The 25841-nt window shown below is 41.6% G+C and overlaps 1 protein-coding gene across 1 annotated transcript in view; it reads left to right on the forward strand.

Annotated features, from left to right (window-relative positions):
• LOC124720293 overlaps window positions 1-25841 on the forward strand; it is a 209700-nt gene that overhangs the window by 152951 nt on the left and 30908 nt on the right. The window contains exon 7 of the mRNA XM_047245607.1: window positions 8485-8696. Coding sequence (XP_047101563.1) covers window positions 8485-8647 — 163 coding nt within the window. The 3' untranslated portion in view covers window positions 8648-8696. The remainder of the gene's footprint in view (window positions 1-8484; window positions 8697-25841) is intronic.

The following is a 25841-nucleotide window of genomic DNA, read 5'->3' on the forward strand; positions in this document are numbered from 1 at the left end:
ATCTGTTTTGTTAGCTTCTGTCATATTCGCTTTCACTGTGTGGCATAAAGCCAAAATATTTTTTATGTATGATTGAGTCATTTCTTCATGAATTGGGCCCCATTCTTCAATTATTCTTCCACTAAGTGGACCTGTGGCTGATTATTATGGAATGTTTTCTTCAGTTAGGCCTGGAATTTGTCCCAACCAATGAGCTGCTCTTTGTTGTTCTTGAATTGCAGTTGGGCTGTGCCACCCACATGAAAGTATATGAATGAAAAACATCTGACATCATCCCATCTGTTATACTTGGTGAATTAGTTGACTCCTTTCAGCCATTTTGTTGGGTCCTGACCATTGTCTCCAGTAGGCACTGGAGGATGTCTGATGTGCTGTTCACTTACTGTTGATTTGTTCATCAAGACAACACCTTTTATGTTGCCTAATTGAAGCCAGAAGATACAGATGTTTTGAAATAACCAACATCTCCACCAAACAGGGTCATGTAAAAATCACAGTTGAGTCCAAATCAGAAAGCACGGCCATCTATAAGTACCAACACACTGATACGAAGAGTGCTGTTGTTTATACAAACATCAACTATTTCATTATATGTGAACATAACAAACACAATATATTTCAAGAACCTTGTAGAAATTATGAATACTATATAACAAATATTTAGTGGTAATTGGATTGGAATTGGTGATCTGCAGAAGGCTAGCGGGGATGCTAGCTATAACTTCACACTGCCTATGGCACAGCTTGTGGCAATATCATCTATTAATATTTTGTATCATCTGTCCAGGGCATTTGATGATGTCGATCAACACACTATTTTTTGTGGAAAGAATCGGTGATGAATAATATGTTTGCACATATTTAATAAAAAGAAGCAGATACTAGAATGACAAAAAAAATTGTCATGGGGCGAATCACAGAAAGTCACATACTGTTTAATTTTGCATCCTCTTCTCTTTCTTATACAGGTGAATGACGCAACATCACATTCATCAAGCATAGTAAGTTCTTTTGGTGTGTGGCACAGCAGTTACAATTAACCATGTTGTAGAGACAGAAGCAGGTGAAGTTGTTAAGAATTTTAAATGACATGTGTCTTAGTTTTGAAAAAGAAAACAAATGAAAAACATAATATTCACTTATATGCAACAAAGGGACTTAACAGCAGTAATTAATGAAGAACATTAATAGGAGCCAGTGAATAGGCTAAAATGCTCAAGTTTCTGGTTGAGCTTGTTGTCGCATATTTGCAGTGGACAAAACATATTAGCGAGCCCCTCAAACAGCTAAATTCAACAGCCGTTGCTACTTGCATAATTGCTAATTTGTGAGAGAAACACGTCTGTATCTTGTTTTACGTAATGTTATTAATGGTATGTAGCATGAGTTTGTGTGGTAACTCATTGCCAATGTAAACAGTATTGATTGTGAAACAGTAGGCAGTGAAAGAAATGTGTGGTTTTCACCTATAGCCATCTTTAGAGGCCCCTCCCACAAGTTAGGCATTCTGACTGCACTTGCAAGACAGGTATACAGTGTGTTTCACAATTTCTATTACAGGCTTCTAAGGATTGTAGAGGAGAATTAGTAAATAAATTTTTGTTTAGGATCCCAGTGTGGAGCAGTCACAGGGCAAACCTCAGAATGTCACATACGGTTTAATTTTGTGTCCTGTTCTATTTCTTATACATGTGACTCACTCAACTTCACATACAGCAGGCAGAGTTGGATGTAATATAAAATTGTAAAGTTTGGATCAGTTTAAATCTCCCGATTTGTGGTACATACACAAAGCAAAGGACATGCTGTCAACAACCACTCTTGTAATTTTGACGTCATGTACCATTTTTGCCCAACTACAACAACAGCTGTAAGGAACTGATAGATTAGGAGGGTTGACTAGTGCTTAATGGATCTGCCTCACTGTCAACATTGAAGTTGAAGGAGATGTTAGGGGCTCCTGCAGAACATACATGACAGAGCTCGTTGTTTCCACTATCTGCATATTGTGAAATGGGGAATTTGAAAGTGATCAGATTTTCAAACTTAGTTTTGTAACTATTAAGTATCTATGAAGTACACTCTAAGACAGAAAGAATCAATACACTATGAAAGAATTATCCTAATGGGATGGAAATTGGTAGATGTGATATTCATGTACAGATGAACAAATGAGTACAATTTCAGAAAAAATTGGATGATTTATTCAAGAGAAAGAACTTCACAAACTGAGCAAGTCAGTAACAAGGTGTTCCACCAGTGGCCCTTATGCAAGCAGTTATTTGGGTTGGCGCTGATTGATAGAGTTGTTGGATGTCTTCCAGAGCGGTTGTTGTTGTTGTTGTTGTTGTTGTTATTGTGGTCTTCACCCCAGAGACTGGTTTGATGCAGCTCTCCATGCTACTCTATCCTGTGCAAGCTTCTTCATCTCCCAGTACCTACTGCAACCTGCATCCTTCTGAATCTGTTTAGTTTATTCATCTCTTGGTCCCCCTCTACGATTTTTGCCATCCACGCTGCCCTCCAATACTAAATTGGTGATCGCTTGATGCCTCAAAACATGTCCTACCAAGTGATACCTTCTTCTAGTCATGTTGTGCCACAAATTTCTCTTCTCCCCAATTCTATTCAATATCTCCTCATTAGTTATGTGATCTATCCATCTAATCTTCAGCACTCTTCTGTAGCACCACATTTCGAATGCTTCTATTCTCTTCTCGTCCAAACTATTTATCATCCACGTTTCACTTCCATACATGGCTACACTCCATACAAATACTTTCAGAAACAATTTCCTGACACTTAAATCTGTACTCTGTATTAAGAAATTTCTCTTTTTCAGAAACGCTTTCCTTGCCATTGCCAGTCAACATTTTATATCATCTCTATTTCGACATCTCTACTCTACCATCAGTTATTTTGCTCCCCAAATAGCAAAACTCATTTACTAACTTAAGCTCCTCATTTCCTAATCTAATTCCCGCAGCATCACCTGATTTAATTCGACCACATTCCATTATCCTTGTTTTGCATTTGTTGATGCTCTTCTTATATCCTCCTTTCAAGACACTGTCAATTCTGTTCAGCTGCTCTTCCAGGCCCTTTGCTGTCTCTGACAGAATTACAATGTCATCGGCAAACCTCAAAGTTTTTATTTCTTCTCCGTGGATTTTAATTCCTACTCCAAATTTTTCTTTTGTTTCCTTTACTGCTTGCTCAATACACAGATTGAATAACATTGGGGATAGGCTACAACCCTGTCCCACTCCCTTCCCAACCCCTGCTTCCCTTTCATGCCCCTTGGCTCTTATAACTGCCATCTGGTTTCTGTACAAATTGTAAATAGCCTTTCACTCCCTGTATTTTATCCCTGCCACCTTTAGAATTTGAAAGAGACTATTCAAGTCAATATTGTCAAAAGCTTTCTCTAAGTCTACAAATGCTAGAAACGTAGGTTTGCCTTTCCTTAATCTATTTTCTAAGATAGTACGTAGGGTCAGTATTGCCTCACGTGTTCCAACATTTCTACAGAATCCAAACTGATCTTCCCCGAGGTCAGCCTCTACCAATTTTTCCATTCGTCTGTAAAGAATTTGTGTTAATATTTTGCAGCCATGGATTATTTAACTGATAATTTGGTAATTTTCACATCTGTCAGCACCTGTTTTCTTTGGGATTGGAATTATTATATTCTTCTTGAAGTCTGCGGGTATTTTGCTTGTCTCTTACATTTTGCTCACCAGATGGAAGAGTTTTGTCAGGACTGGCTCTCCCAAGGCTGTCAGTAGTTCTAATGGAATGTTGTCTACTCCCGGAGCCTTGTTTCGGCTTAGGTCTTTTAGTGCTCTGTCAAACTCTTCACACAGTATCATATCTCCCATTTCGTCTTCATCTACATCCTCTTCCATTTCCATAATATTGACCTCAAGAACATCACCCTTGTAAAGACCCTCTATATACTCCTTCCACCTTTCTGCTTTCTCTTCTTTGAATAGAACTGAGTTTCCATCTGAGCTCTTGATATTCATGCAAGTGGTTCTCTTTTCTCCAAAGGTCTCTTTAATTTTCCTGTAGGCAGTATCTATCTTACCCCTAATCATATATGCTCTACATCCATACATTTGTCCTCTAGCCATCCCTGTTTAGCCATTTTGGACTTCCTGTCGATCTTATTTTTGAGACGTTTGTATTCCTTTTTTGCCTGCTTCATTTACTGCATTTTTGTATTTTCTCCTTTTGTATTTTCTCCTTTAAATTCATATCTCTTCTGTTACCCTAGGATTTCTATTAGCCCTCGCCTTTTTACCTACTTGATTCTCTGCTGCCTACACGTTTTCACCTCTCAAAGCTACCTATTCTTTCCTACATTCTTGTCAATTGTTCCCTAATGCTCTCACTGAAACTCTCTGCAACCTCTGCTTCTTTCAGTTTATCCAGGTCCCATCTTCTTAAATTCCCAGCTTTTTGCAGTTTCTTCAGTTTTAATCTACAGTTCATAACCAATAGATTGTCAGAGTCTACATCCACCCCTGGAAATGTCTTACAATTTAAAACCTGGTTCCTAAATCTCTGTCTTACCATTATATAATCTATCTGAAACCTTTCAGTATCTCCAGGCTTCTTCCATGTATAGAACCTTCTTTTATGATTCTTGAACCAAGTGTTAGCTATGATTAAGTTATGCTATGTGCAGAATTCTACGAGGCTGGTTCCTCTTTCATTCTTACCCCCATTCCATATTCACCTACTACGTTTCCTTCTCTTCCTTTCCCTACCGTCGAATTCCAGTCACCCATTACTATTAAATTTTTGTCTCCCTTGACTATCTGAATAATTGCTTTTATCTCATCATACTTTTCATCAATCTCTTCGTCATCTGCGGAGCTAGTTGGCATATAAACTTGTACTACTGTGGTAGGCGTAAACTTTCTATCTATCGTGGCCACAATAATGCGTTCACTATGCTGTTTGTAATAGCTTACCCGCATTCCTATTTTGATTTTTGTTATTCATTATTAAACCTACTCCTGCATTACACCTATTTGATTTTCTATTAAAACCCTGTATCCACCTGACAAAAAGTCTTGTTCCTCCTGCCACCGAACTTCACTAATTCCCACTATACCTAACTTTAACCTATCCATTTCCCTTTTTAAATTTTCTAACCTGCCTGCCCGATTAGGGGATTGGACATTCCACACTCCGACCCGTAGAATGCCACTTTTCTTTCTCCTGATATCAACATCCACCTGAGCAGTCCCTGCCCGGAGATCTGAATGGGGGACTATTTTACATACAGAATATTTTACCCAAGAGGACGCCATCATCATTTAACCATACAGTAAAGCTGCATGCCCTCGGGAAAAACTACGGCTATAGTTTCCCCTTGCTTTCAGCCATTCACAGTACCAGCACAGCAAGGCTGTTTTGGTGACTGTTACAAGGCCAGATCAGTCAATCATCCAGACTGTTGCTCCTGCAACTACTGAAAAGGCTGCTGCCCCTCTTCAGGAACCACGCATTTGTCTGGCCTCTCAACAGATACTCCTCCGTTGTGGTTGCACCTACGGTACAGCTATCTGTATCGCTGAGGCATGCAAGCCTCACCATCAATGGCAAGGCCCATAGTTCATGGGGGGAGACTCCAGAGGGGTATGGTGCCAAATTCTGTGCAACTGGTGCATTGGATTATCAAAATCCAAAGCTAGTTGGGGGCCCTGCCCATAATGCTCCAAAGGTTTTCAATTGGTGAGAGATCCGGTGACCGTGCTAGCCAAAGTAGGGTTTGGTAAGTACAAAGACAAGCAATAGAGACTCTTCCTGTGAGAAGGGATTATCTTGTTGAAATGTAAGCTCAGGATGGTGTCCCATCAAGGGCAACAAAGTCCCCAGATGACAACCTAACAGGTCCTGCTGTGAAATGACATGGCACCCCAGACAATCACAATTGGTTGTCTGGCCATATGACAGGTGACATTTGGGTTGGTATCCCACCACTGTCCAGGGCTACTCCAGATACGTCTTTGCCGGTCATTGGGGTTCAATTTAAAGTTGGATTCATCATTGAAGACAATTCTACTCCAGTCAGTGAGATTCCAGGTCGTATATGCCCGAAACCACTGCAGACAGGCTTGTTGTTGTACAAGGATCAATGGTGGTCAGCACAAGTGGCACTGAGAGCTCAGACCCCTTTCTGAGATCCACCTATTAATGGTCCTTGTGGTCACTGAAGCATCAGTTGCTCGTCAGATTAATAGTGATGGTGAGTCAGGGGCTCTGAGTGCCTCTGTAATGATTGCTGAGTCCTCTCATTCTGTTGTCTCTCTAGGTCAGCTGTTTCCATCCCAATGCTGTGTTCAGCCATGGTTAACCCATTCCTGCCAACATAGTCGAATATTGGCATCACTCGTATTCATTGTGAGTGATTCACTGGCTACTCCGACTGTCTTTTTTGAATCCAACTATGCGCTGTCATCTGTGTGTATTGGTATTGTTCACGTGGCACTCTGTAAGGCATAGCTACTGTCAAACTGAGTACACTAAATGGAATGTGCAATGACTGTATGTCTTGGTATCAACATATCCACAGTTTACTAACCTTGCCAACTGTGTGGTGAAATTTCATTGCAGCATCATACATCCACCTGTCGACCACCAAAGTTTACAGTTTTGCTTATTTTGTGTAATAAACTTTGCTCAATTGACGAAACTCCCACTACATGGCATTCTTACCTCTGTCTTTCCCGGTAGGAATCTACCATTTTCTGCCATCTTTGTGTGGGCCGTACTAAGTTGACACACGGTTTTTTACTACACAATGATCCCCCCCCCTCCCCCATCCCTGTAGTGGGCGTCCCCTTATGGTCATACATATTTTGCTCCCCTCATGGTGATACATATTTTGCTGGACTGCCCCTGCCTTTTGGTCCTTTGCACTAAATGTGCCACTGCGAGGTGCCAGTAGCCAATCCTTGGATGCTTAGTCCGTCCTCAGTTTTCTTTGCGAAAGTGCTTTGTCCTCTCAGGTTTAAGTTCTTGAATTTTTGTCTGGAATTGGAGTCCCTTGGCGTTGGTGTTGGTTATGGAGGCCATGGTCTTGCCTCCACACCAGCTAGATTCTTTCCACCATTTCCACTACGTTTTGTGCAGTTTTTTCCCATTTTCATGTATCTTCTTCCTCCGGTGTTGTCCCCATAATGTTGTGATGGTGGTATATAATATGCAGTTCGGGACGGATCGATGTTTTTTTCCTCTCCCTGCTGCCCCAATCTTCCTTCTACCTCTTTGTTAGCCCGTTTTTCCTTCCCCATGACTGGACTGTGGTGTTTGTGTTGTTTCTCCCTTGGTTTTCTTCCTACCACCTTAGATCGTGGGACCGATCATATCGCTGTTTAGTCCCCTTTCCCAGTCAACCAACCAACCATCTGTCGATACCTGCATAAATATCAATTTGTGAACAGTTTACATAACTATTACGTAGTGCATCGTTTTTCTTGCCCTAAAGTGTAGAGGGTGACCCAAAAGCCTGATAACATTTGAAATTCAATATTTTACCAATTAATGTAGGTAGTGAGGTAAAAATTGACACACATGCTTAAAATGACATGGGGTTTATGAAACCAGAAAAAAGTTCGCGAAAGACCAACAGATGGTGCTTCATAGGATACAAAAACAAAAATTAACATAAAAATTGATTTTTAGCAAGATGATCTTTGCTTAAGACATGCTCAACATGTCAGATGTCGTTCATCAATAACACCTGTAGTCAAGGAACAATGTTGTGAACAGCATTGCGCTGCATATAAATAGATATGTTAGAAATTGCCATCAGATGTCATCTTTTTAACATCCGTAATGTCAGATGATCACTGTAGACTTCTGACTTCAGGTAAACCTACAAACAATAATCACATGGATTGAGGCCAAACATGATGGAAGTATCAACTCAGCACACAATCCAAACCTAATGATGTGCGTAAGAGATCTTTCACACATGTAGCAATGTGGGCTGCAGTGCCATCCTGCATAAAAGTCATACCTTCCAGCAGGTGTTTATCAGCCAGGCTAAGGATGGTGTGATCCTGTAACATATTGGCATACTTCACACCTGCCATGCTGACAATTCAAAAAGCAGTACTACGCATTTCCTCAAAGAAAAAAAGCCCAATCATGAGTGATGTGGTAAATCCACACCACATTATGACTTCCCCATCAAGCCATTGGGTTTCCAGTGTCATTGACTTGTTGGCGGGTTTTTGCACTCATTATTGATTTCAATAAAACTCCATGTCATTTCAGATGTGTAACAAGTTGTACCTCTCTACCTTCTTTATTCTGTGTATTAGTGCATTTTCAAATGTTAACAGACTTTTGTGTCACCCTGTATTTTACTCTTAAATTTACTTTGATCTTGTTCTTTTGGTAGATGTAATGTAATGTAATGTGAGTGCAGACTTCTGTTTATTTCTTTTTTGTGTTCATTAGGTCTATGGGAAGCACGTACATTGATCACACAACAGCTTCAGTAAAATCAAGACTCAAAAGTGATACTGTGACACTTGTTGATGGCAATACCTGCAAGCTCATAGGACAGTTTCATGATGTACATAATTGCAAGGATGTCTACAGTTTTGTATCTCAGTTTTAAGGTGTTACGTAAGAGCTAGTCAAATGAAAATGAGATAGATGGCAAAAAAGTAAGAAAACTGTTTATGATTTAAAAAGTAATCATGATAACTGTTAATACATTATCTGACTGTGAGACAAGATGACTGATACCATCACAGAAAAATGTTAGCAGAGCAAATTGACGGCAAAAAATGTCTTTCTTCAGGGCTTCAAAAATATGGAAATCATGTTGGTAAGATTGCAACTCTATGAAGGATGTGCAAAGGCTTCCCAGCAAAACTACTGTAGAAACTGCCTTGCAACGTATTGCCCCCTCCACATATTGCCAAGGTTGTCTTGAGTATGCTGCAGAAATTTTGCTGGGTAGCTCTTGCACATCCGCCATTCATTCCTGATCTCTCCCCATGTGATTTCCATATTTTTTGAGCCTCAAAGAAAGACATCCATGGCATTTGTTTTGCTTCAGACAGAGAGATCTACACCTGGGTAGTAGTGGTGGTGGTGGTGGTGGTGGTGGTCGTAGTAGTAGTAAAAGCTTTATTCATCCATAGAGTTCTTTTTACAAGTATATAGGACATGTCAAAGTATTTACAAGTTTAGACCAATTTAAAATAAGCGAATTCATATACACATATATTTACAGACTTCTAGTTAGACATAATCATTAGATTTACTCCTGGTATACAATACGTTTTTTACAAATAACGTATTAAATAATGTAATACCACACTGTTCACTCATATTTCACTATCACTCACTGTACACAGTATACACACATTGTTTCATAACACTTCCCTCACCACACACACACACACACACACACACTGGTGATCTCTGGGCAATTTTCTGTACCACAACTTCCCATTTGCTATCCTGAGAAACTGAGTCAGCATCCCTCCATAATGAGCGAGATGTTGAGCTCAGAAAGAGGAAGAGGTGTTAGAATTGTGCTATGCATAGCTTGGGGGTAAGTATTTCTAGAAGAAAAAAGAAGGAAAAAATGTAAAGTGAAGGTGTTATGTGGAATGTTGGATTTTTTAAATCATCATTATTATTATTATTATTTATTTCTACAACATTTTTTTATGAAACCCCTACTCTGTTTTGTCTACGTAATCCTTCAATGTATAAAATATATTGCATAACAGGCACTTTTAGCTGCCTTATTAAATAAGTGTATTTCTGCAATTTCTTTAATCTCTTTTGGTGATTTATTGAACAGTTTTATTCCTTGGTAGAAAATGCTGTTTTGAGTTTTATGTTTATTTTTTTCTTGGTAAATGTAAGTTGAGTCTATGTCTTGTTGCATGGTCATGGACAGAGGTGTTTGTGCAGTAATTATCAATGTTATTTTTGATATGTATAACTGACTGGTAAATGTCTTCACATGGAGCAGTTAATATCCCCAGTGTTTTGAACATATCTTGACAGTGACCTTAACTAGTATTTTTGGTTATTATGGCTCTTTTCTGGAGTTTGAAAATTGTGATCATATTTTGTGCATTTGTTCCCCAAAAAAGAATACCAAAGCTAACTATTGAGTGTACATATAAATAATATGTAACTAAGAGAACTGCATGTTACACACTGATGATAGGATTCTAAGGGCATTCGCTCTGGTTGTAGGTTTGGGAAAAGAGTGGAAAGTCCTGGGACCCATATGGTGTGGCTCTCCAATCCACTGGCTAGTGTCGGGACACTGATTTGTGGATTTCTGGTGAGGGGGTTTCCTAAAGGGAGTATTTTCACTGGTGAATGACAGAGGAGAAAGTTACTTCTTTTGCTGGGTGGGAGGAGTTTTTCCCAAAATTAACTGTGCTGCAAGAACCTTGAGAAGGGAGGGCCTATCTCCCCTATGGTCAAGTTTATCTGTGTGCTACCGGATGTCTTGATGTCTATGTAATAAATACTCCTGTAACTACTGACAACTTGGTCACAGTAGTGACAAGGGTCAATATCATCACTGAGATTGAACTGAGGCAATCATACTTTTCCAGGGCTTCTAAATATGAGAGCATCTGTCAGCTTTAGTTCTTCACTTTTGTGTTTGTTGACTAAGTTACCACACTTCTGCAACTGAGGAGGGTAGTCGTTCCCACAACTGACACAGACGGGGTAGTGATCTCACAATAAATTTTCATAATGTGGATGACCACAATCTGCCCAAATAGGATCACATGTACACTGGGAAGACATCAGCCCCAAGTGCCACCCTTTAAAAATGTCGAATGTGGGATGGGAATCCAGCTTCACTTTGCATCAGTAACACAAAATTTTTTTTTTACCTTTCCTCAAGGTGAATCCCTCTCAAAAGTCAGGAAAATGTGCTGGTGTTTGCTTTGTTTTGGTGGGTCTCAACGTGCATGATAAACAAAGTGAAACCCTCATCTCTCCAATTGTTCATGCAGTCCTTCATCTGTATGAAGGGTTAGTTCCCACTGAAAAATTAATTCTTGTACCATTTTGACGTTCTTATTTAGTGTGATGGTAACATGTACATAACCAACTTGTTTACAAGAAAAGAATGTCTGGGAATGGGTAGCATTTGCCATCTTAATTAAGATTTAATCACACAGCAGTTTGCAAAGGGAACAGAGTTTGGCAGTAACTTTTTCAATAATCTCCACAAAAAAAAACACTGATTTAATGGAGAGAAAGTATAATCCATCTGTTCAGATGCAAACCAGAAACATAGGGGAATAAACTGTTGACAAGTCACTAGGTTATGTTTTCCTCACATGGTGTAGCCCAGGAGAAAAAGTTTCTAGGGTCACAATAATAAGCACTAAATTGCAATCTGTTCAAAACGTCTGCAGAGGATTCATGGCCACCAGCTGACAACTTTGGTCATTACATGACACAAGACGTTCACCACAATTCCACAAATACTCAGAACGAAGGCTCTGACAGTGCATGCCACCATGTCAGAGCAAAGGCCACCTGGCACAATGGTCAGTGCCCAAAGTCTCAATACCCCAAAATGGCAAGCATCTACTACTTTGTGTAAGTAGGAGGTGAAGGCTTGGGTATAAGTAGTGTGATCCATGTGTGGTCAGGAGGGCTACCAGCATACGGATACTTGATGATACCCCCCCCCCCCCCCATCCGGACTAGCTATGTTGCTGGATAGTGGATGACCTATCCTGCATGACACCGTGGCTAGGTTAGCAGAAGAGTTTCTGTGTTAGAGTATAAGTCAGAGAAAATATATAGTCAGAGTAAAACTTCACCACAGGTAATGAAAAGGTCCTGCAATGGTTTGTGGGTCCATGCTCATCACACATATACACATAAAAGAGTTGTGAGCTACTTAGGTGCAAGACTCTTATGTGTGGTATGGTTTATTTATAAAGAATTCTTTTAAAGCAGTCTGTCTGAATGAGGTATTTAGTCTCTCATACCTGTAATCAAAGAAATTATACCATTTTTGACCATGCTCTCCCTTACATTTTCAGCTGTCAGTTCAGCTGATGTATCTTTTCCCCTCCTGTTACAGTTTTGTCTTGTTTATTTCTGTCTCCCAATAGCAGCAATGTGCACAGCTTCAATGTGAGCAACAACCAATGTCAGTAGAAATTCAGTGCTCCCCTGACTGCTCTGTTCATCCAAGATTAGCCCACATTTGTGTGAGAGTTGTGATACCTAGCTTATCCCCGTCACTTCTGATACTATCTCAGCTTGAAGGCCACAAGTCTTTGCCTGTTGTTCTTGAACCTCATGTCTTTTACAAAGAAACCTACATATCCCTGTGAAGAGTCTCACTAGAAATCCCTTCTCCTATCCCACTGCAGTTGTATCAGTACAAGGCAATTCAGAGTCACCACCCACACACCAATACCAAACTATTAACTAAATTAAATTACACTGATATGTGTCAACATAATGGGTCTGTTACAGCTGTGTTGACAACTGCTGACACACAAAGAGAAGTGTGGCCTATTTGTCACACTGTAATCAAACCTGCTTTAATTTCTGTAGATAAATAGGAAGTACTACAACACTTAGTCTTTTAAATGAAATGGGAGTGCCAAAGATATACCCAGACAACCTTCATCCCACATTTATTGTAAATTAATTTATATCAGAGTGTGTGTTTTCCCACCTTATGAACTTTTCAGTTTTAATGAATTATACTATATGAAAAGGGATACTTTTGTAATATGAACATGAAGTGGCATTCATACACTTGTTCACTTCATAATATATTAAAAACAAAGATTCCATGACTTACCAAACGGGAAAGCGCTGGTAGATAGGCACAATAAAAAAACACACAAACACACACAAAATTTCAAGCTTTCGCAACCAACAGTTGCTTCATCAGGAAAGAGGGAAGGAGAGGGAAAGACGAAAGGATGTGGGTTTTAAGGGAGAGGGTAAGGAGTCATTCCAATCCCAGGAGCAGAAAGACTTACCTTAGGGGGAAAAAAGGACAGGTATACACTCACACACACACCCATATCCAACCGCACATACACAGACATAAGCAGACATTTGTAAAGGCCACTTCATAATGTGGATGAAATTAATGGTTAAACTCCAATTAATACCTTAAATACAGAGCAGCACAAAATGACAGTGTCTCATCTGCAACCAAAACTACTTGTTCCATTCTATTAATTAGTATACTTAATGTCAGAAGTGCTTTACTTTTTTTTTTTTTTTTTTTTTTTTACATACGATAGGCACATGTAGCTGATGCAGCCACAATACCACAAAATCACATCCTTGAAGACTATGTTTTCAATAAACAATAAAGTAACTAACTCTTTGTAAGAGATAAGAAGGAAAATTCTTACTATCAAGTTGTTCAAGTGATCAGACTGTGGAGAAAACAATTTATGATGAAGAGAAAGATACAGAACGGTAATGTTACAAATGAAGTTTTGGAATATCAACTTTGCAAAAATAAAAGTAAGAGGACACACTGGATCACTAAAACTAAATACTAGTGCAAAGGTCATAAACAAGAATAATTATATAGTAAAATTTTGTGAATTTATCACAAAAAGTAATAAGGTAAAACCACTCAGATACCATGAGATAGATCATAACAATGGTTCACAATAATATCTGATGGATTAATCAGTAAATGAAATGACTAGCAATCTATGATGATATACAGTAACGAAATAATAATCTGCGAGACAATGCTAATTATTTACGGTACTGTAAAGTTGTTGCATATGAGTTGCATTAGACACTGCAAGTAGTTTTATAGAGCTATACCCAGCAAAAGAAGTAACTTTCTCCTCTGCCATTCTGCCATCACCAGTGAAAATACTCCATTTAGGAAACCCTCTTGCCAGAAATCCACAAATCAGTGTCCCAACACTGGTCAGTGGATTGGAGAGCCACACCATTTGGGTCCCAGGGCTGTCCACTCTTTTCCAATCCTACACCCAGAACAAATAAACCCTCTCAAGGATCTCAATGGCCAAAAGCTGTGTAAGAGACAAAAAAGAAATATCAGGAGAAACATACTTCGGTGATCCCAGAGGCATTGGATACCCCATTTCTGTCAACTTTAGGATCTCTTCTCACAGTCTTGTGGCATGACTGCAATGGTTGATATGTGACAATCTTTGTGACAGTAAGCACTTTACGAAGGTCCTCTCACTCCCTTGTCACCACGTGATGGACTGATTAACCTGTTGAGCTCTTCAGAGGGTCAAATAGTATTTGTGTACCTCTTCTGTTACCTTCACCTTCTCTCTGTCAGTTTGCATTGATGACATGGTGTCGAACGTCCCTGGCATGGGTGTGATCACCTACACCACAGGAACTGCTGTTCCACATTATACAGCCCCCCCCCCCCCCCACCACCACCACCACTGAATGGTGCCATTATAGACCCCAAAGATGTTGCAACAGCTTTTCAGGATCATTGAAGGGCCTTTAAATGTCTCAAGCGACATTCTTCACTGACTACCTTCTTTACTTGCAAACGGCTCTTCATCTGTGGCTCACTATGCAAGTAAACAAAGTGAGGAAGAATGCTGGAGCCCTACGTTTTCTCATTGGGAACATATGCCTCTTAATACTAGGTGTGAGTCAAGCTTCATAGTCTCCATGGCTGTCAAATATCAACATGTGTTCCCAGTCTCTTTCTTTATGGTGTTACTTGTTCCAATGCTTTGGTCCTTGTTGAAAACCTTGTGACCTACTTTCCAACAGCATCTGTGACCTCTTCTTATGTGGGTACCTTGTGAATGCTTACATTGGATATCTTTCTGTCTTTCACTATCTGTCATGCTGGTTATCTAACGAACCTTATACTGTCTGGGAAGTGCTTCAGGCTCTTGACTCATCATACAGCCCCAGGCACTGATCTGATTCATAACCAGACAATTTTTTTATTTAATCATGTCAGGAACTCACTCTATAGCTTACAAGTTATATAAAATGTTCCAAACCATGGTACTATAAGCATTACAATTACAATTTAATGTTTTGTGACCAGCATGTAGCAACCTCCCATGCATCCTTGGTGACATCGATGGAATTCTGTGGCATGCATGACGTTGGGAATAGGCTGCAGACAAGATGATGACTCGTCTGTTCTTCACCACATTCACATGCTGTGGAGTTGCATGCAAATCCTCACTTTTTCAAGTTGGTCTTCATTCTTCCAACTCCAGAATGCAGCCTGTTTAGGGTCTTCCATATTGACCAGCTTTCTTCATGACCTGATGGGAGGTGTTCAGTTGGGATCATCCACCCTGCATAGTGGCTGGTTCTGGAATGCCATGAGTTGATCCTGAAGTTCGAAGGTAGTTCAGTGAGGCTTTCAGTTGAATGGAGAAAGCTTTTCCTTGACTTGAGCCTTGGTACTGCTGGCTGATACCCGTGTAGTGTGTGGGTCTTCACGTTGAGTGCCTTAGATGTTTCCAGTCTGTATGCACATTCACGATGGGTACCTGGAGGTGGGATGCCTGCTAGACCATAAACTTTATCAAGTGGTGTAGATCTCAACATCCTGTACTGAGTCTGCAGGTTTCATTCAAGGTGATATATACTTCCAGCAAGAGATTTTCACTCTGCAGCAGAGTGTGCGCTGATATGAAACTTCCTGGCAGATTAAAACTGTGTGCCCGACCTAATAACTGTGTGCCCGACAGCTCCAGGCTGTGGCTAAGCCATGTCTCCGCAATATCCTTTCTTTCAGGAGTGTTAGTTCTGCCAGGTTCGCAGGAGAGCTTCTGTAAAGTTTGGAAGGTAGGAGACGAGGTACTGGCAGAAGTAAAGCCGTGAGTACCGGGTGTGAGTTGTGCTTCGGTAGCTCAGTTGGTAGAGCACTTGCCCGCGAAAGGCAAAGGTCCCAAGTTCGAGTCTCGGTCGGGCACATAGTTTTAATCTGCCAGGAAGTTTGATATATACTTGTTTAGCATGACTAGATCTGCACCAGACAGGGCAAGCATATTCTGCAGCTGAATAACAAAGAGCTACAGCAGAAGTTCTTAAGATGCAAGGATGCATCCCCCAGGTTGTACCTAATAATTTCCAGAAAATGTTGTTCCTTGCAGAGACAAATGTTCAAATGCATGTGAACTCCTAAGGGACCAAACTGCTGAGGTCATCAGTCCCTATATTTGCACATTACTTACACTAAATTAACGCTAAGGACAACACTCACACCCATACCCGAGGGAGGACTCAAACCTCTGGTGGGAGGGACTGCACTATTAGTGACATGATGCCTCTAACCGCGCGACCACTCCATGTTGCCTTTGGAGATACCTTCCGTTTGGTGTTCAGGCAATGTATTCTGTAGGTAAGTGCTTGATTAAGAGGTGCTCCAAAATATTTGGGGGTGAAGCAGTGTTCTAATTACTTATCTTCACAGAATACCTGCAATTTCCTTGCTGCATGTCTATTTCTAAGATGGAATGCACAAATCTGTGTTTTTGCTGGATTTGGCTTCAGCTGGTTGTCTTGGTAATAGCCACTTAGAATTTCTAGAGCATGGGAGAGCTTCTCTTCAATATGTTCAAAAGATGCTCCTTGGACTGCTAGAGCAACATCATCAGACAATTCACCATGTGGATGACACTCAAAAACCCTGTCTACTCATGGACTTCAACTGTATTTGGCTAGAAAGTGTTCTCCCTTCACAGTGCAAGTCCCTTCACAGTGGGAAGATACTATCATCATCCCAATCCTTAAGCCAGATGAAACTCCAAGTCTGTTGACAACTAGTGTCTGACTAACCTCACCAACAGGCTCAGAAACTGTTTGAGAGGATGGTAACCTGGCAAATATGATGGGATCTCGAATCACAGAGCCTTTTGTTGCCTGTCAGTGTGGGTTTATGGACAGGATACGCAACTGACCATCTGGTTGGTTTCAAAACAGCAATCTGGCAGGCATTTTTCAAAATGCCAACCACTTATTGCATGAGGCATATGACACTGCTTGGCACCATCACGTTTTACTTACCTTCCATGAGATGAACTTTTGTGGATCCTTATTCATCTTATCCCATCATCTGAAACTGCCCAAATTCTTCTTGTTTCTTCAACTGGATTTGATACAGAGCAGGTAGCTATTTTTTATGTCACTAATTCCTAGACGCTGCCAGACCTATTTATTTGGCTGACTGCCATCAGAAGTGAATGCAGTAATTCTTGTTCTGTCTTGATCTTGAATCAATTTCTGTGAGATGAAGTCATCAGTACTTGCATTGCAAGTAGCATACACAGCAACAGGCTGGATCCAGTTATGCAGTAGAGCTACAAACATAAACAGCAGAACATGATTTACAAGTTTATTCATAGGAGTCTTCTGGAGTATATTCCCCTATATTGATGAACCCATCAACACTGAACAAAGTGCTATTAAAATGCACTTCTTCTTGGAGCTTAACTTCATCAAAAATCAGCACACCTATGTGTTTCTTTTCATCTCATCCTTCCTGTGAATAATTCTTAATTGTTTTGGTAGCAGGCATATTGATTCCATATGAGCATCTGAGACCCATTACTAAACTTCGCAGATGGTGTTTTGGAAGGAAGTGGCAACAATCCTTGCTTCAAACAATGTCTATATCCTTTGGGTGACTTAATTTTTAAGAGCACGCTGTCCAGAAGAAACTCTGTTATCATCCACATTCCCTTATTGTTTTCCAACAGGCTTTTCTTTATTTTGTGACTACTATGATTTTCTGTTTCTTGCTTAGTTTAGAATGATCCAAGAGATGTGACTGAATTGTCATATGCTTTTTGTCTGAGGGGTGCTTCAGCAGAAGATTTATTTCAGCATTCGCTATTCATAATTCAATATATAATCACACAACTTCCAGTTTATTATACTTAAATGTTCTTTTTAATGATATTACTGCTGTTTCTGGAACTGTTTGGTTCTGCAAACTTCCCTTGACAGAAGAAACACTGTGATCATAACTTCTTATTCAATATTTTTTCTTTGCCACAGCTTCTTTCTTGTGAGTGTTTTACTGGTGATTTTCTTTTGTGCAATACTTCTGATAGATATTATGGTATATTGGGAAATAAATGAGGAACAGCTCCTCATTTTAGAGACCACTTTTGTCTTGGAATTTTAACTTGTTTACTATTGATGACAAACAAGTCTGCTTTTGTGAGAAGTTCCTCACTGAAATGTGAATCACACACAAAACAACTGTGAGTCAGATCTCTATCTTTCCGAATTATTGCTGTCGCTCATTTGGAAAACTCTGCTACATTTTTTGGAGGTTTAAAACATGCTTACCCTTACTTTTTCTATTGCCTGATCTGCACACTAGAACAATGCACAAAGGCATTTTTCATTCTTCTTCTTCTTCTTCTTCTTCTTCTTATTCAAAAATGAATAACTAAGACTCTTAACACCACTTTGCCACTGTAGCCTTCAACTCTGTGATGTGCACTCACAACATTTCAAACAAACTTGCAAAATAAGCATAGACACTACCGACATACACCTTCCAATATGGCAAAATCATGTCAACTGAAGTGACAGTTCTGCTCGTAGTTTACGGGCTTGCCATCTGCCCTACACTACATGTGTTAACACACCGGGTGGCAGCACACTTTCTCTTCTGCTTGCTATGATCTAATGTTTTTATGGCAGTTGTGACAGCCATTAATAGAGCCCTACATTGTGTCAAATGGACCACCCTCAACTGCAGTTTAATTTGTAGTAACTCAGTGAGCAGTCTCCAGGCTGTTGATTGATGATACTTTTGTCACCCTATGATGTGTGCTATTCACAACATTCTCTATTAGACCTTAATCCATCCTCCCATGGGACAAGGCAGCTAACATTGACGTGGATGTGGACAGGACATGTGACCTCAGCACATGGGATGAGCTGGTTAACATGATTTGTGCTCTCAGCACTCTTGTGCACCCATTATCTTTATTTTATTTGCAATGCACATCGTTACCAAAAGAATAGAGGCACATAAAATAGCTGTGTCAGCTGCGTTAGTGATTGTCAAAGAAAAGTTGAGAAAATCATAATAAAGGTTCTGGACTGATCAGCGGCTTGAATGTTGAATTTCTGGCACTGGAACAATACGTAATGCTGTCCAACAATCTGAGATATTGTTATTTGTTAACTTAATTGGATTTCCATCCCATTTTCAGTTTTAAATTTAATACACTTATGGTATAGTGTCTAATGTCAGTATTCTCATGTCGCATTGACTACCAGCACTCTGAAGTAACATACCTTATTGCACAGATTTCAAGTTCAAGACTTGTTTTGTAATTTCATGTGAATGGAAGACGAGATTTTATCAAAGTTGCATACCATCATTGAAAAAGATATTTACCAACAAGATAAAAACATAAGCCAGTCCATAAACCCATATTTTACAAGATGTTTCATAACAGTAAAAACTTCTAGTGTTTAACTTGTTTTACTTTCTGGCACACTCTGGCTGGCTTGTCAAGGTTTCTGGCCACTTTGCAACAAGAATTGCCTCAGATACATTGTTTATAATAAATAACATCAACTTTTGAGATAGTATTTCTACTTTAATTATTTAGGAAAGAAAGGAATAGAAGCAAGTGGATGTGAACCTGCTACCTTTCTTTTCACAGCTCATAGCCCATGGTGCTTTCAGCTGTGTGCAGCGGGTCGATGTGCATGTAATATTTCTGCACTGTGTCTGTCAGTTGGCCTGACTTTGTAATTTGTTAATAACAATATGTTTGCAATGATGTTAACAAGTCTGATGTTATGTGTTGATCGATTCAGTTCTTTCAACACTCTTAGGAGCTTACTAGTCTTCACTCTAGCTAATAAGGTTATTCTGCGACCCCCCTCTCCCCAGGGGTTCACAGTTCTTTTGTGATTTCATGCATGGTGCTCCCAGGGCCCATTCTTCCTTCCTGGGCTGCATTTCCTTCACCATGCTCCTCCTCTCTGCTCCCTCCTTCCCCTCTCTTGGCGTATTTATTTATGTTGACCTGGCTATTCACCTGTTTACCTGCATTCCTTGTGATTTTGTTCCTCTTGCCTGCTCTCTTTCAACCTTTTTGGCGTTTTTGGTCCACCCTTGGTGTTTGACCTCCACTTCTAAATTTTCTGTCTTTAGTGTGATCCATTTGGGGAAGATCTCCCTCTGTAGTGTCTATGATGTGGATTCTTCTCCGTTCCTGCCTTCCACTCTTCTTCTCCACCATAACCCCCACTGCTCCACTAGTTCACCAGCATGTGTAGCCAGTCCATGTGGTGTGGCTGTTATGTACTCATCTGGCCTAGGCCCCTGACAATACAAGAATCACACTACTGATGCATGAGTTGCTTGTCATCCTGGAACATCAGAACTCCCAGCGACAGCTGTCCTGCCAGGTGGCCTTTGCTGTGGCTGGGTGGTGCCCATGGGGAGAGCCCCTGATCAGAGTGGGTGGTGTCAGGTGGATGCTTGGTGTACAAAGCATATCAAGCTGCAGAAATCTGGCCGTTCTCCAAAGACCATCACATTTAGTGGTAGGGGATCCTTGAATGCTGCTTCATATGATCCTGCAGCTTTCCCTTCCCTGGCTGTACTTTGGGAGGAGGGCCAGGCTCACAGTCTTTGGATGAAACACTTTCCCCACTACCTGGTCTGTATTAGGATTCACATTCACCACCATAAAGCCGTTGTCTTTTGTGGAGAATATAGAGGAGAAGTTTGGCAAAGTAGAGTCTCACAGTAATAAGCAGTCAGGCTCCCTGTTGATCAAAGCTTCTTATGATGCCCAATCTGCAGCTCTTTGTGTTTGTGGTTGCCTCAGTCATTTCCCAGTTTCTATTATCTGTCACCAGTGTCTGCATATGATCCAGGAAGTGACTATAGGGATCTCATCCTGCAAACTTATGAGTAGCTCTGGGCTAACCTGGAGCAACACAGTGTTCATTTTGTTTGACATGTGGAGAAGTGTCGTAAAGACAACTGCACCATTATTGGCACCTTTATTAGGCTTTCTGGGGAATACCCTCCCAGAGAAAATTAAGGTTGTGTGTTGCCCCTGTGATGTGGAACTGTACGTCCTGCCACCCATGAGGAGCTTTCAGTGCGGTGACTGTAGCCACCTACTCCATGAGGGAAGACCCTGTGTTCCTCCACCTGTGTTGTAAATTGTCATGACTGCCACTCTCCATGCTCGCCAGGTTGCCCAGTTTACAAGAAAGAAAGAAAATCAAAGAGGTTAAGTCCCTGGATTGTCTGTCTTATTCTGAGGCTCGCCAAAAATGTGGCCAACTCCATCCAGTGTTGATTTCTTCCACTTTTGCCTCTGATACATCCTTTCCCCCTCCTGCCACTTCCTTACCCAGCTTCATCCCCCTCTCACCTCCACGTCCCCTGCGGTTCCCATGCCCTCTCCTCTGGTTGCCATTCACCCTCCCTGGATGAATAAGTGCCCTGTTCTTTGGCACGTGCCAGTGATGCCCCCCTCACCCCGTCCCTTGGGACCCACCCCTGTGTCTCTCCAGCCGTAGGCCTGCTACCACAACTCAGCAATGGGGTGCACCATTTGTACACCCCAAGGTCGCCCGCTCTCTTTCAGTTCCAGACCTTGTGGGAGCCTGCTATCCATCTGTGGCCTGCCTTCCTCAACCTCCAAGAGGAGGAGGAGGAGGAGGAGAAGAAGAAGAAGAAGAAGATGATGATGATGAAGACGCCTCCCCTTCCCGGTGCCCCATGAGGTGCCGTCTCCCCATTTGCAACTTGAGTCTGATATTTATGGATGTCACCCCGCTCTCGTAGGTGATGACCACTGACCTCCCCTCAGCTTCTTTATGTCTAAACTGGTCTCTAACCACACAATAAACAAGTGTAACTGCTAAGGATATTACTGTCACCTACCAGAAATACAGCTTTTTTCCTCTTACTTTGCATTGTGTCTTTTCCTATCAAGAAACGCACTTTCTTGATGACTACTCTCCAACTTTTCATGGGTATCAGGCATTCTGTCAAAACCATGCTGACCATGGGATAGTGTCTGGAGTGGTCTGCATTTTGGTTCACACCGATGTCATCAGTGACTGGATCCCCATTTGTACTAACGAAGAAGCAATAGTGGCATGAGTGCAAATGACCCCAGCAATCACCATTTGCAGTGTCTACATCCCTCCAGATACACCACTTCCTTTTGTTGACTGCCTCCCTTGATACAGCAACTCCCACCTCCTTATCTCCTCCTCGGGGATTTCAGTACATGCCACACCCTTTGACGGAGTGGCGTTTCAATGGGTAGAGATCTTCTGATTGAATAACATGTTACAGACTTTGATTTTTGTCCTCATTGACAGTTCCCCTACCCACTTCAGTGCCACTCATGGCACCTTTTCTGCTGTTGATCCCACGATCTCCTCCCCTGCTCTGATTGCTTCCCTACATTGGTCACCCCATGATGGTCTTTGTGGCAGTGATCACTTTCTGATGATTGTATCATTCCCCTGCTGCTGCCCGGTAGACAGGCCCCCATGCTGGGCATTCCACAGAGCCAGTTGGCCTTTATATATATTTCTGCAATGCACTTTGACACCTCTATGTTGGATTGCAGTGATGCGGTTGTGTGAGACATTTCTGCAACTATTCTTCATGACACTGGCACTTCTATCCCCCTATCTACAGGTCCTTGTCGTTCACTGATACCATCATGGATCAAGGAGGTAGCAAGTCTCTATCGAGGATGGCCAATAGGCCCTGTAACAATTTAAATGTCACTGCTCACAGACCAACCTTATTGCTTTGAAGTGTCTCCATGCTAAGGCTTGCTACCTTTTTAAGCAAAGTAAGAAGACAAATGCTTGGAGCACTATGTTTTCTCCCTCAATCCTTGCAGGACATTTCACAACACACTTTGCAATACCATCATCATCCTGTTCATACCCTGCTATGTTTCTCCAGCAGAAATGCCAAGCTGAAGAAACCCCCCCTCGGTTTCAACCCTCACCAAGCTGAATTCTACAATGAAGCCTTCACTGAATGGGTTCTTGCAGGCTCTTACCGCTACACATGTCACAGCCCCAGGCCCAGATGCCATCCACAACCAGATGATCCAACACTTGGATGTTACCCAGAGACATCATTTACTCAGGGTCAACATTTACTCAGGGTCTTAATCGCATTTGGCTCACTGGTGCCTTCCTCTTTCAATGTCAAGACACCATAGTTATCCGCATCCTTAAGCCCGGGAAGAACCAAACATCTCTTGACAACTACTGCCCGATTATGCGGACCAATGTACTTTTTAATCTGTTTGAGAGGTTGGTTAGCTTCAAATTATGTTGGGTACTTGAATCTCAGGGCCTTTTATCACTGTATCTGTGTGACTTCTGGGAAGGATGGTCAACAACTGACCATTCACTCAGATTGGGAGCAGCAATCCAACAGGCTTGTACTAACAGCCAACTCACTGTCACGGTACCTACATAAGGCATACAACACGGCTTTGTGCCATAAAATTTTAGTTACCCTCTATAACGGGGGCTTTCATGGCCCATTCCAGTTTTTATTTGCGAGTTTTTATCCCACTGGCTCTTCAGTGTTTGAGTCGACATTCACCCCTCGGATTCAGAAGAATGATATCTCACAGGGTTGTGTTTTAAGTGTCACACTCTTCCTCATAGCCAGCAATGTGCTATTAACCTTTGTTGGCCATCAGGTTACCCTGGCATTATATATCGACAATTTTTGCAGCTCCCACTTGGTAGCATCTGCTGAATGCCTGCTCCAAGGCACCATCTGACAGGCCTCTGCATAGGCCCTCTCCCATGGCTTTCAGTTTCCTCTTTCCAAAATGCGGGTTATGCATTTTTGCTGTCGACCCACAGTGCACCCTGATCCAGAACTTTATTTAGGGAACCAGCACCTAGATGTTGGAGCACAGTCTCAATTCTTGGGCCTTACTTTTGATAAAAAGCTGACATGGCTGCCCTATATTCACCACCAGAAGATTACCTGCATGCGGAAGTTTAATGTGCTCTGTCTTGTGGTGGACACATTGTGGGTTGCAGTTTGTGCTACTCTTTTCCATCTTTACCATGCTTTGGGTTTGTCCAGACTAGACTATGCTTGTGTGGTTTATGGCTCAGCAGCTCCTTCCACTTTGAAACTACATGATCCTGTTGTTCATCATTATATGGTGTGCCTTTCACAGTAGTCTCATCAACAGTCTCTTGTCACCATTTTGACAGTTCCCTGACCATCCTATATACCCCATCATGTTTGCAAATGAGGGATGTCTCCTAAGATACCCAAACTCAGGTGGGACTGCTGGTTGGAATGTGTCTCACTTCCCACTCCCCCTGCTGGTCTGGGGGTTAGAATAGGCCCAAGGTATTCCTGCCTGTCATAAGAGGCGACTAAAAGAAGTCTCACACTTTTTGGCCCTATGAGTTCAGGTCCCATTCTATGGTTTGACCTGTCACTTTCAAAATTCTATGAAAATGTGGGCCATATGGGGCAGGACACCTTATGTGGTGCACGACTTATCCATAATGCCCTTAGATTCGATCTCCTGAATCTCTCGTCATGGCTTTGCATCTCCACCTGCAATTCAGCTATTTCGGCAAGGACACTTTCTGGGGTATGTCATCTTCTTCCGTTGCCTCCTGTCCTCTTTTGCCCCCATGACAATATTGGATTTCTCTGCACTCAGTATCCAGCATGGTAGCCAGTCCATTGTGGTTGGGTCATCATGTATCCATTTGGTGGTAGCCCCCTGACAACATAGGGATCACACTGCTGATGACTGAGTTGGAAACTCCCCATGTATGCCAAGGAGTAGATACCTGTCTTCCTGGGGCATCAGGACTCCCAGCAATGGCCATCATGCCAGTTGGCCTTTGCTGTGGCTGGATGACTCTCACAGGGGATCAGAGTGGGTGGCATTAGGGCGAATGACCTGCAGTGAAGCGGACTAAGTCATCTCTTGCTGATGACCGTATGTCACCAGCAGTCTCTAAGAAGGATAAGATCGAACACAATGCTACACCATGGAAGGAACGTATGGCTACAGAACAGAGAGCCATATTAGCTTCGGTTTTTAGTCTGTAGCAGAACTGATAGGGACTCCTTTCTACCTACGAAGCCTCAGTTTTTCATTGAACACGTTGAGGATAAGTTTGGAGAAGTGACAGCGTTGTTCAAGATGCAAAACAGTGCAGTCTTGTTTCAGACAGCATCCCCAGCCCAATCCCAGGTGTTACTCACTTGTGAGTGATATTCCTGTTTCTGTCACTCCCTATAAAAGCCTCAACATGGTCCAGGGGATCAGTTTCCATCACGGGCTCCTCTTGCAGTCTGATGATGAGCTCTGTAACAGCGAGGTGTTCATTTCATCCTGCGTGTTTACATAGGACCCAAAGACAGGGTCGCCACCTGTGCCTTCATATTGGACTTTGATAGTGATTCATTGCCTGCAAAGGTCAAGTTGATGGTTTACTGCTCTGATGTTAAACTGTACGTCCCTCTCCCTATGTGGTGCTTTAAGAGCTGGAAGTTCAGGCACATGTCTTCCCGCTGCAATTCCAGTGCCACATGTTGAGACTGTGAATATCCACTGCACCCAGATACTCCATGTGCGCCACCTGCCACTTGCATCAACTGTGGATAGCACCACTCCTGCTGCTCACCAGACTGCCCAGTACTCCGAAAGGAGCAGAGAATCATGGAGTACAAGACCCTGGACCAATTTACTTACACAGAAACTAAATGTAAATTTGAAAGATTATGCCCCATTCAGTTGACGTTA

The sequence above is a fragment of the Schistocerca piceifrons genome, chromosome 11 (genome assembly GCF_021461385.2).
Source record: "Schistocerca piceifrons isolate TAMUIC-IGC-003096 chromosome 11, iqSchPice1.1, whole genome shotgun sequence".
In the NCBI taxonomy this organism is placed as follows: Eukaryota; Metazoa; Arthropoda; class Insecta; order Orthoptera; family Acrididae; genus Schistocerca; species Schistocerca piceifrons.